This window comes from Styela clava, chromosome 8, assembly GCF_964204865.1.
Source record: "Styela clava chromosome 8, kaStyClav1.hap1.2, whole genome shotgun sequence".
NCBI lineage: Eukaryota > Metazoa > Chordata > Ascidiacea > Stolidobranchia > Styelidae > Styela > Styela clava.
In genome coordinates, this window is record NC_135257.1 from 11,152,942 (window position 1) to 11,165,583 (window position 12,642).

Consider the following 12,642-nt stretch of genomic DNA (forward strand, 5'->3'; position numbering starts at 1 on the left):
CACGCGGAATACGTTTGTAACTTCAGAGCTTACAGCTGGAAAACCTCAATGTTAATATGTTCAGATGATGGAGTTTGAGTCTTATATGGTTTATTTATGACACTACCAAACCTCTATTCAGCTATTCTGGATTGAAGTGTCCTCAGTCGATCACGATGGTGTAAGAAACTGCCCCGGTCATTCAACTGATGCTCTTTTTTTGACTTTAAGCATTCATACATTATTGTTTTGGCGCTGCATGTCAACCTGACACTTGCGGAATGTGACGTAACGTCATGGCTTGTGATTTCGGGCTTAGATTCCACGCCCCCTTTTTATCGAAGGTCTTTGATTTTTTGGGTGCGGCTATTTTCGTTGCAATAATTTGAGTCGATGTATTGTGCCTCTGTGTTACTAGAGAATTATATTTTGTGATAGATAGACTATACGAATGTTAACAAATGGCAGCTAACAAAAATAAATCAAATGCTCAAGCTGCACTTCACAAAGTTATAATGGTTGGAAGTGGAGGAGTTGGCAAATCTGCGCTTACTCTCCAGTTCATGTACGACGAATTTGTTGAAGATTATGAACCAACCAAAGCTGACAGTTATCGAAAAAAAGTAATTTTGGATGGTGAAGATGCTCAAATAGATATTTTAGACACAGCTGGACAAGAAGACTATGCAGCCATCAGAGATAATTATTTTCGAAGCGGAGAAGGTTTTTTGGTTGTATTTTCAATTGCGGAAAAAACCTCTTTTGATGACACCCAGGAATTCAGGGATCAAATATTGCGCGTTAAAGGAGCTGATTCAGTAACAGCGAACAATATTCCATTTATTCTTGTTGGTAATAAGTCTGATTTAGAAGACAAACGTCAAGTCACACAAAGTGAAGCACAACAATTTGCTGATAATATGGGAGTTCAGTATGTCGAAACATCGGCCAAGACAAGAAGCAATGTTGACAAAGTATTTTTCGATTTATTAAAATTGATCAAAGATGAGAAAAACAAAGTCGCGACTGCACAAACTTCAAGCAATAGTCCTGAATCTGAAGACTGTATTGGACGATGCAAAAAATGCTGCACAATTGTTTGATTCCTTATGTCGTCATAATCGCATCACGAAACTTAAGACCATCTGAATGGTAGTTGAAAACAATTCTCTATATAATTTTATTTCAAGACTTGCAGTGGCAAAATTACAACTGCACGTACTTACAGATTTATGTACTTGATCAATGTAAAGCTGCACATTAAATGTGTTTTTTGGTCTTTTAATTTTTTTGAAAAATTTTGTCAATATATGTCAGAGACTATATTCATCTTTCTGCCATAACTCGCTAGTATTTAACTGTTTGAGTACACTATGTCTATGTGCAAACTATTTAAAAATAATGCTACTATTCCATTTTTTAGCATAAATTGTCTTCAAAAATGTTTGAGCAAAGTTGCAGTCATGACAATTTATTTCATGCCCAAACTTTCATATTCCAAAAAATGAGAGAAAAACCATCTTTGAATAGTCACATGTTAACTTTTTTGGAGAAGCAGGACCTTTGTTTATGGCACTAATTATAGTTTGAAAAATTTTGGAAGTCCAAGGACTTTACTATGAAATTACATATTGTTTGTTGCTATTAGGTAAATTAATTGCTATCCAGTAATCAATCACATGTCATAGCATATGATTAAAAGCCTGTAGATGAAGAAGTGGAAATGACTGCTTTTATCCTTGTAATTTATGATTCCACAATTTTATCTATAACCTCTGCTTTCTATTTAATTGTATTTCAATTCATAATTTGTTAATACTTCATATCATATTAACCTGCAGATTGATCTTGTTCTTCCTGTAGATAATTTTTGACTTAATTGAGGCTATGATATTGTAGAAAAATTGTAGTGTATTCTCAAACTTTTTGCTCAACATCTTGAAATGAATAAATATCACTGGTAAAGACACTGGTGTGACAATCAATCTGCACTCAGCAGTGATACTCCTTTAAAGCTTCTGTGAAAAAATGCTGTCTGTGTGAAGCATACCTTAGAATTCTAAAGTTGATTATATTATGGTTATCTATATCTTTAAATTATTCTTCCATACAACGAATTATTCTGTGTCTAATTGAATCCTTTGGGACCGATTTGAACATTTAGTATGATACTGCTTAATATCTCGGTATCCAGGATATTTGCTATGTTCTAACTTAACTGAGCAGCTTATCATATTTCATGAGCTCACAACACAATTCCTTTCTGGAAATAATGTCATTCTAATGTAAATCATGTACAGCCATATTCACCAGTGCTTCAGATTTATGTAATAGCCTGACATTTAAATATTTCGAACACTTTTCAAAATATTTGTCCAAGTACATGATTTATGTGTTATTGTTTTTATCTGAAGTTGGGAGGTGCATTTTATGCAATAGCTTGGGCTTGATATTTTTGATTTCGCTGTTTAGTGTACAATAAATATTATTCCTATTATTAATATTACCTTGTGGTTTATTGTCTGTGTATAAATATGATTTCTTTGTTCAACTTGGTGAATCTTACAATTCTTTCGACCTGTAAGAATATGTCGAGTTTCTATATTTTATTAAATTTTCTGCTAATTGTTGTTTTATTGTGTTTTCGCATACTCTTTAGATTATTGATACATGACATTTTTTGAAAATCATTGACAATGTCAAAGTTGAAAAAAATTGTTGAAGAAGCGAAAGAGTCAAGATGTCGAGAAGTTGATCTCAGTGATAAAGGGATTCAAAATGTGAATGAAGTTCCCGGGCTAAGTATGTAAAATCTGTCCAGATTTGAAAATAGCGTTGAATGTTTTAGAAACATTACTTTTAGAGGTGGTTTTTATCTCCACAGAAGTATATATATCTGATATGACGGTATTTTTTCCATGTTACATGACCCGTGGTGGAAGATCCTTTGTTATGTTATATTTGAATACTTGTAATGGAAATGTTGCGACTTGAATGCCATGATTGGTTGAATTATTCAAATTTGAAATTTTTTTGCCTTGTTCATGCAATTTTAATATATTATATTGCAATATCAAATTCAATGAATTTTTATATTACATGATTTATGCGAAGTTCTATCTCAAACATGACCCAATCTATACTGCATTCAATATTCTAAAATACTGTTTTAGATCAATTTGTAATAGTTTCTCTGCTAGTATGCCTTTTTGGATTGTTTTTCTCTATTTATGTTATTTATTTTGCTTCTGTTCACAATGTTTTATTTTGTGCTATATTTATGAATGTCCTTAAGTGTGCGATGTAGAGATGTCTGAATAAGTTTGATCAATTCGAAACCAATATAAAGGAGGACTTTTATGCCAACTCCTACTTCCAACTGCAAAGTTGATGATGTTTGCCAGATTTTATAGATGTAAAATTTGACATTTCTCATGACATTTCTTTTGTGTTAAACTAACATGAGAAACTCTTGTGGTGTTTATGAGATAGAAATATTTATCTAATTGGGTCTTTTTGTACAATTCTTTGTTGAACCAAATTCAAATATTAACATTTTTATCTCAATTATTATTGTATTTAACTTTTGTTTTTCAGTGATGCTGGACCATTTGACACAGTTAACGATGAGTCACAACAAATTAACTGCAGTTCCACCAAGTATCGGAGAACTTGCAAATTTGTCTATTTTAAATCTATTCAACAATTTGATTGAGGAATTACCCACATCACTCAGTGGAATGCAGCAATTAAAGCATTTGAATTTAGGGTGTGTTACCATGACTTGTATTTGATATCCTTTGTCTATTTTATATCTTTTGTCAACTCTCAACAAAACCAATATTGAGTGATCGTATCAGTGAAATCATGACCTAGTGATAATTATGAAGATAATTATAACTTATGTATCTAAAATGTAAAATCACTTCATTTCCATCTCTCAGGTCTCCTATACCTTTTTTGACATCTTTAAAAAGTCTTTTAAATTTAAATTTTAAAGCAAGTATCCACATTTTTTACCTGAAAATTTTGTCCAAACCAAACAAAATGATGAGGTTTTTCTAGAGACAGTTTAGAAAGTTGCATCTTTAAATCATACTGACAATATTATAGTTTCTATTTGCAAATTTGAGCATTATACACAGAATTCCATGTAAGATATTCTTGCCACTTTTGTTTTGCTATTTTGTCTAAATAAGTTACGTTATTGAACAGATACTGTCCGAAGTACCTATACAAGTTCACGCTTCCTATATATAAAGCCATATGACTCATAATATGAGTACTAAATTAGAGATTATTGGACACGAAGTGGGCCTATAGATCATTTTGATATTATGTTGTTAGAATTATTTTAGTTGTCCTTATGGAAAAATCGCCTTTTATCAATTACTAGACCAATTAATTGCCTTAGCATTTTCAGTGGTTAAAGATTTATGTTGTCGCTACAAGGCTATTACTTGTATTTTGTGGCTCTTTGGGATTTGATTGAAGTGTGTGTAGACGTCATTGTTTTGTTGCCTAATCGCTATCTGCCCAGAATAGAAACTCGCATACAACTGAAATCCGTTTGAGAACAGCGTCACAACTTAATAATAAAACTTGAAACAGTGATCATAAACAAACGTCTACACGTTAACAGGACTGCATAACGTCTGGGAAGCCAGACGGATAGATGAGATGTGGTGCGCTGCAACAATTGAAAGTTGTCACGCTACTCATCATTTGAGTAATCACATTACGTCACTGTCATTAAAATGAAAATGGTGCACCTTGTGGCGGTTTCGCATTTGCGCTAGTTGCGATGTGGTGGTCAGTCGAAATGGCGGTTCAATCAATTCTTTGTGTCCTTAATATATTTGGGCATTGATCTCTTGTTCTACATTAGGTGATGCTGATTGTTATTGTCTGCAAAATTTACTAACTAATGTCTTTTTTCTGTTAGATGCTCTTTTATCGATACTGGCCAAACAAAGCTTTGAGAGCTGGTGGTATAGCACCCCAATATTTTTCTTATCATTTTAACTCTTCTTGTATTGAAATAATTTAACAAATTATTTTTGTGCTTTTGTACTTTCATATTGTGTTTGCTTAGAAAACTGAATGTTAGAATGTAATTCCTCAATTCATTTATTTTATTCATTGGTACAGAATGAACAGATTATACCATCTACCAAGAGGATTTGGTTCCTTTCCGAAGCTTGAAATTCTGGATCTATCATACAACAATCTTACAGAACAATCGCTTCCAGCAAACTTCTTTTTTATGAGTAAGTACTTTAAAGTTGAATGATTATGCAAATACAGTGATACCTCAGTAGTCGATACTCGAACAATTCGTTAGTCGACCTAAAAATTCTAGTCGAAAATGATGTGGTACTCTAATCTCGTGCTGGAAAACCTGAGCGCGGCACCGAGTGAGATGACGTCATCTGAACCGCACATCTCTGCTGCTTTTCGACCATTCAACAAGAGATATATGGACACGAATGCTGAAACGAGTTGACATGGGTATGCAATCTGTCACAGTAGACTATCGACACAACAATCTTCATGACTAACATGAAATTGGCACAATTTTTTATGACACGATCGCACGCAAAAAAACGAATCCCATATAACCCACAGAAATGTGTTTAAACGTACAGTAACTGATATAACACTTTTTATATTTTTGTTATGTTTAATATTTTAATGTGTATGCCTACACATTTAAATAATTATTGTTGTTTAGGTACAAGTTTTTTTATTTTTTGGAATGCGCAAGAACGAATTAAAATAATTACCATTGTTTATTATGGCCAAAAAGTTTTGGTACTCGAACAAATCACAAGTCGAACCAGTCCTGAACGAATTATGTTCGACTATCGAGATATCACTGTAATATATATCTAACACTTTAGAGGTGTCAACATTTTCATAGTAGGAATATTGAATAGAAGTATGTTTGGTTCAGATTCATTTTATTGGGCAGTTCTTTATATCTATCAAATAAACTACCATAGTTATCACCAATGTGTTATATATAAAAGCCAATAGCAACTTGTGATTAATGTTACATATTTTTGATTTTAAAAGGCTGATACATTCTAATAAATATGGTGATACAAAATATGAGTCATTCATATAATGAAAACCACAGCCTCTCGATGACAAAGTCCAGGTCATGTATTGGGATAGCTAAGCAGATATGTTTCCAGGTGCTTGGGATTGAGTGATTTCAGATGCTGTAGTCAACCAGCAGTTTTTTGAATCGCCTTGCACACAGGCATCCCCATGGGATTCAAACCTCTGTACTCGCTGGGTAATCAGTAATGGAATGGCAATCTTGTTCTTAATTCTTGACTGAACTACCAGTTTACATGTTCATACAAATTTGTTATCTCCATTTTCTATTTCAGCGTCATTACGTGGTTTATACCTTGCTGACAATGAGTTTGAAACATTTCCATCAGAAGTTACTAAGCTCAAAAATCTGCAAATAGTGAGTCAATTTTTTGTTGACTTTTCCTTAGTCTTCTTTCGTCTGGATACTTAGTTATTGGTTCATTTATGTCAATGCTCAGGGCTTGGTATTTTGGTGAATTCACATTATTTAATAATAATGGGATTTTCATTGTTTTTGGATTTGATTTGGAATCAGATTAGTATTAATAACTTCTGTTATAATTGTTATGTACTCATCATATTTTTTACAGCTCAGTCTGAGAGACAATGATTTAGTTTCACTGCCAAAAGAGATAGGTGATTTATCAAAACTAAGAGAACTTCATGTTCAGGGCAATCGTTTGACTGTTCTACCACCTGAAATAGGTAAGAATAAATGATTGTTAGTTTCTTAGTGCTAAATAATGTAAAAATTTGCAATATGTGAATTTGAGGCTGAAGATTTAAAACATCAGAGCATGCGATGCCCACCAGTTACCAAGTAAGAAATCGCACAGGCCCATCGTTGACCAACGATTCATCATCCTGCATGACAGCATCTGTTCATGTTCTGGGCCTAATAAGTAATTTAGTCACCAAATTCATAAAAAGATAAAGAGATTTATTTTTACATCCAAATATGCTTCCTTCTTGCTAATACTTAAAATTTAGGTCTTTCAACATGTATTTTGTTCTAGGTCGACTTGATCTAACTGGATCAAAAGGTGTATTCAAGGTGGATCGTAACCCTTGGGTTCAACCTATCAAAGATCAATTTCAACTTGGAATCAATCATGTTTTCGATTATATCAAATCTGAAACTTATGAATAGTGAGTGTCATAACATCTTTTCTATTTATTGAAAGATTATAGTACACATGTTTTTAATGTAGATCCAGTGAAATATTGGTGAAGAATGAAAATGCTTAACCTAGCCTTGATAGAATACACATGTGAACACATACACACCTTATTAGGTTGAAAGAGCAGCCGTGATTAGTGAGTTAAGGGAAAAAAACAATGACACACAGTGTAGACATTCCGAGGAGGAAGAATTTCAATATATACATGGTGTTGCAGTATAACCTTATATTTGAATAAGGTTATTCGAATAAATCACTCATATTTTCGATTATATCAAATCTGATACTCATGAATAGTGAGTGTCATAGCATGTTTTCTTTTTATAGAAAAAATTCTTTAATGCAGATCCAGTAGAATATTGGTGAGTAATGAAAATGCTTAGAAATGTTTGACCTAGCCTTGATAGAATACACAGGTGAATAGCGATAATATTAGGTTAAAAGGGCTGCCGTGCTTAGTGAGACAAAGGAAAAAGCGACACGTGATGTAGACATCTTGATCAGTAAGAATTTCAATATATACATGGTGTCGCAGTACATCCTTATATTTAACTTAGGTGATTCGAGTAAAGTAATATTCTGTAACCAGTATGATAGCCTAACATATAAAAGACTAATTCATTTGTGGAAAAGTTTTCACTCGTCGAAGAGTAGACAGTTGCCTCTGATTGTGCATGGATGAAGGATTTAGCAAAGTAAGATATTACATTTATATGTTAGATTAGTTTTATGATTGAGGCTGGAGGAAGAGTAATATATGTCCTTGCCAGGTATTGTATGGAAAAAGTGAGAAGTACCTAGTTGGTGTTTTTTGAGACGAGCTCCATTAAGAGTTGTTGTCGAACTAAAATTGAGGTTAAATTTAGAAAACAAAATTATTGATGTTGATGGATTGTGGCGGCTGAGCAAATTTTGTTCCTTTTATAAAAATCAAATATTTTTAATTCAATGATAGGGTTATTCTTTTATGTTTTCTTTTCAACAAATTATTTTTTCTACAGTTTATATGGTCGACATATGTCAGCTAATCCTGCTCCTCCGCCGAAGAAAGCTGATAAATCGAAAAAGACTAGCAGAAAACCTCTCCAGCACAAGAATAAGTGAATGTATCCTTGTCTAAGATCAACACTAACTTGCCGCAAACATCATATGCTCAACACTTCTGCTGAATTATTTTATTTCTTGTATACGGAAAGCTGGCTGAAAGAACTACATCAGAGAGAATTGAGCTACTGTACATCATCATTATGTAACAACAAATTACTCTTGACAAAGAATCAGTGGTTGCGTGTTATGAACATGATGCTGATGGCTAATATGTTACATGTGTCAGGACCTAGGACTGGATTTTACTTTGATTCAAAGGAAGAAAAGCTAACAATTAGGTTCGGGTATTTAGCAGACTATGCTCATGCATTCACTTTATTATCAATCTCTATATTCACTCCATCATCGATGTCTAGGGTCAAAGTAAATTTTCATCTATTTGAATCGTTCATCCAGATTAATGTCTGTTTCACATTAAATACTGACTGCTATATTAGAGTAAAAAATTGGTCACAAGTCTTTTAATTTTTCATGTTGTTTACTTGGAAGCAAGTCCTCCGTTGGAATTCATCTTCAACTTCCATTTTTCACTGCTGGAATTTATTACTGACGATGAGAAAACAATTCTGACTTTATCTGCATTCAGTGTTTGAGGTTTTACAAGTTTTGAAATACTCTCAGCCGAGTTTTTGTCTTGAGGATTTTCCTCAAATATCGATCAGTAACTTCTGCCGCTGCCTGTAATCATAATTCGAAAATATGTAAATAGCTATTTTTGATTCAACATTTTTATACATAGTATTATTTTATATCGCTAAGTGCATTTAAAAATTATAATATCATGTACATGGAAAACTACTTGTTTTGTGATGGATTAGTTTGAAGGACGAACGAATAAAATTGTCCAGCTTCTTGGCGGTAATGTGAAAAAAAAATTTTTAGTGCTAAAAATTAGCCTCGCCTTATCTAATCCATGTTCCGAATGTCCGTTGCTTCAAGTGGATGTGTTTCAAGAGCGCATGTGTTTCCACATCATTGAAAATCCTAACATTAACCTGGTTGAAGGCTGAGGCTCGAGCAAGGCTTGATCCCTCCGCAAATTGCGGAGATAATGAGCATCGTTGCCGGAAAACCACCGACTCCGCCTGTTCCAGTCTTATGATTTTATGCCCAGGTTTATGACAATATTATCTCATTGACTACTATGAATTGCCAAGCCAATCTGCGTAAGTCATCAACTGTCAGCCCATTAAACATTTTAGAGGTTCCAAATCCTTTTCTTCTTCCTCGGTGAATAATGTGAAAATCTTGATTATTTTTGCAATGTTCTATTGATGATGTAACTGCCAAATATCTGTCTAGGGTTGCTTTTCCTTTTGTCCTAATCGTTTTGTTGATTCCAATATTTAATAATGCCGAAATTATATTGCGAATATACAAAAGAATGGTGGGAAATAAACATATTTTCAAGTGGTTGGCGTGTAATGAGGTATTGCAAAGCCGTTTCCTCCTTGCTACATAATTCTATAGATTGTAAAATGCCGCCCAATTCGTTATATACTTTGTGGTCGATGAGGGTAGAGCATGGCAGAACAACTGACTAGACTTTATGAAGCTTTGCTTTATTCCTGTTTTCTCAATGAGAACTGCTCCCGATTTTATACAGACGAGGCGGTCATACCTCATTCCGTCAGATGAGGCGATCATTTTTTCTCCATTCCGTGTATGTTGCATTTCACTTTTATTTCGATCTTTTCTCTATAACAAAGCACAAGCGCTAAACAGTAACGACGATAAGATCAAGAAAATAGGCGTAGCATAACCTATAGGAAGATAACCAGCAGTTGTTGTATGTATGTTATGCGGCTTATGCCCATACAAATAAAATTCATTAGAATCATACATGAACACCAGGATATAAATTAAATCATTTAGTTCCCCCAAGACTCTTTTAGCTCTTCTGTCATATAGCCCACGTCCAACTCTAATCTCCCACGTCTCTTAATTTTGATGCTGCTGTATGACTTTATCGCTTTCAGCTTCAGGCAAGCTATCGGTGCATGTTCAATTTAAGTACGTTACAGGTTATCGCGTTCATACAACATTACCTCACATTGTAAATTCGTGATGTCGTGGGAATCAAGGCCAAATGCGAATCAATTACCAGCGTGAGCAACCTATTGCAAATATTATTACATTCTTTTAATGTATTGTCGACGTAAAGCAATCAATCGAAATTGTTTAATATGGATGCTTTGTCATACCTACGGCGGGTGGCGAATCGTACTAACTACTAAGTAGGGTGTATGGCCGTAACTCGACGAGAGACCGTGGTATGCCATATGGTTAAGTCGTCTAATCGGCTTTCCTCTTCCCCAGGTTAAAAATAATATCCTATTCGGTCGGTAAGATCTTATGGGGCGTGGGTTAGTCAGATTCAGCCGAAACATTCAATATGTATATCGCGTGCGTTCATACAAAGGTATATATAGAGCAGTTCTCGTCAAACAGGCGTGCCTTCAAGGATGTACTACGTCGATAAGGTGTACCGAATATTGTAGGCTATACGTTAGTTTTAAATGTATTTATAGAGAATATGCAGTTTGTCACAAATACCGCAACGTATTTGTCCAAACTTATGTACAATGTATGTCCAGCTATTTTCGAGTTTTTGTTACCTGCTCGCCATAAAGCCAGTACATCGATTCCTAATTAGGTTTCCCGCTGCTTGTCAGCAGGGAACCTATTGTATTCCTGTGTTTTATTATTATTATTAATTATTTATTATTATTATTTTTTCAAATTGGTCCTACAAACTTGAAATTCACCTCAAATGTGCAGAAGTTCTCAGCTAGCAATAAAATGCAAATTTTTTTTTACGCGGGAAGCCTGTTAAAGCTGCACGCAGCTCTAGTTATTAATCGAATTCGTGTTGGTACTGTCGTCCTTTTTGTCAATAAAATAAAAATATGCATATGCTGATCAAATAACCCAGCGGCAAAGTAACGAGTGTTAAACACACATTGAAAAATGAACAAACAGGTAAACTAAAACAATGTAGTCATATGTACCTAATTAACCACTGTCAATAAAAAGTAACAGATAAGCGATGGCTTGTACACTGGTTCTAATTAGGACTGGTAATGATTAATATCTTTGTGTAGAAGATTCCCTTAATCGAGGACAGTCTGACAACAAACAAAGAGTTTGCTCAGTCGTTTTCGCAATACGCGCGAGTAAGAATCTAGAGGAGCAATGTCAGAAAGTAGGAATTGTGATTTATGTACAGGCTTAATTCTAGTCAAAGTTTTAATTGCAGGTAGAACTTATGCGCAGATAAATCCACTATAATTTTTTCGATGAAAAAGACATTTTATTTCATATTTCGCTGTAGAACAGAGAGTTATATTTATTTCGAGTATAATGTATATCGTTTAAAAATTGTTGAGGAAATAAAATTCCTTCTCAATTTTCATGGCGCTTCAAATGCGCTCTGACACAAAACGAAAAAGCAAGAAAATGCATGGCCGGCTTTAAAATCTTTTATCTAAAACGACACTATATGTCGTCGATACAACGATTTTTCTGTTATCCAGTGACAAAAGGTCATACAGGCAGGGATCATAACTTGTATAAAAACGCGAAGTGTTAAGGCATTGTGGAATAGTGTGAGAAATCGGAATGAAAGCAGACCAGAAAGGCATTATTTATGTGCCGTTCCGCCGTTCAAATATTTGTTATATTTGCTGATACATTTACATTGCCTCTCAAACTGAAGTTTTTCAATCAAATGTTATGCAAATTCCAAATATTATTACGATATTCTGATTTGTATTACAACTCACAAGCAATAGCCGGAGACAGACGACGCTCCTCTTTCTCCGGGTCGCATAATGAATTTGCTCTTAAAAACAACATTGTATTCTCGACGTGGACTTCAAAATCATTTATTCGTCAACGCAATATAAACATATCCTAAGACAAGAGAGCTATGCTCAAATATATGGACACGTAGCGCCACCCAATGGCAATTTTTTTTGATGACGTCATGGCGAAAAAAAAAAGTAATAGCTAATAAAATTCTATCTTTAACCACTGAAAATTTAAAAGCAATTGGTCCAGTATTCGAGGAGAAAAGCGATTTTTTAAAAATGGAAACGGAGACAAATAACAAAAATAACAATAACAACAAAATTTTGAAACGATCGTTATGTCCGCTTCGTGTCCAAAAATACATTGCAAGTAACAAGACACCAACAGAGCTAGATTTGCGTATACCAAGTCTGCTAGAAAGCGGGAAGAGGATGTTGATATATGAATGTGTAAG

General features: G+C 34.1%; 2 protein-coding genes across 2 annotated transcripts; both read left to right on the forward strand.

Annotated features, from left to right (window-relative positions):
- Positions 1-311: 311 nt before the first annotated feature.
- LOC120345367 (ras-related protein O-RAL-like) lies at positions 312-2,639 on the forward strand. Its single transcript, XM_039414791.2, has one exon. It carries the CDS (start codon positions 441-443, stop codon positions 1,080-1,082), a length of 642 nt encoding a protein of 213 aa, XP_039270725.1. The 5' UTR covers positions 312-440; the 3' UTR covers positions 1,083-2,639.
- On the forward strand, positions 2,638-9,173 carry LOC120345366 (ras suppressor protein 1-like). Its single transcript, XM_039414790.2, has 7 exons — positions 2,638-2,781; positions 3,577-3,748; positions 5,131-5,249; positions 6,381-6,463; positions 6,678-6,792; positions 7,104-7,236; positions 8,270-9,173. The coding sequence occupies exons 1-7, from the start codon at positions 2,676-2,678 to the stop codon at positions 8,370-8,372; spliced, it is 831 nt and encodes a 276-aa protein (XP_039270724.2). The 5' UTR covers positions 2,638-2,675; the 3' UTR covers positions 8,373-9,173.
- Positions 9,174-12,642: the final 3,469 nt, after the last annotated feature.

Excerpts from the sequence above, each read along its gene's own strand:
- LOC120345366 (XM_039414790.2), top strand. The coding sequence starts at position 2,676 with ATGTCAAAGTTGAAAAAAATTGTTGAAGAAGCGAAAGAGTCAAGATGT. Across the intron at positions 5,250-6,380 it reads AGCAAACTTCTTTTTTATGA|CGTCATTACGTGGTTTATAC; the intron begins GTAAGTACTTTA and ends TTTCTATTTCAG. Across the intron at positions 6,464-6,677 it reads AGCTCAAAAATCTGCAAATA|CTCAGTCTGAGAGACAATGA; the intron begins GTGAGTCAATTT and ends TATTTTTTACAG.
- LOC120345367 (XM_039414791.2), top strand. The coding sequence starts at position 441 with ATGGCAGCTAACAAAAATAAATCAAATGCTCAAGCTGCACTTCACAAA.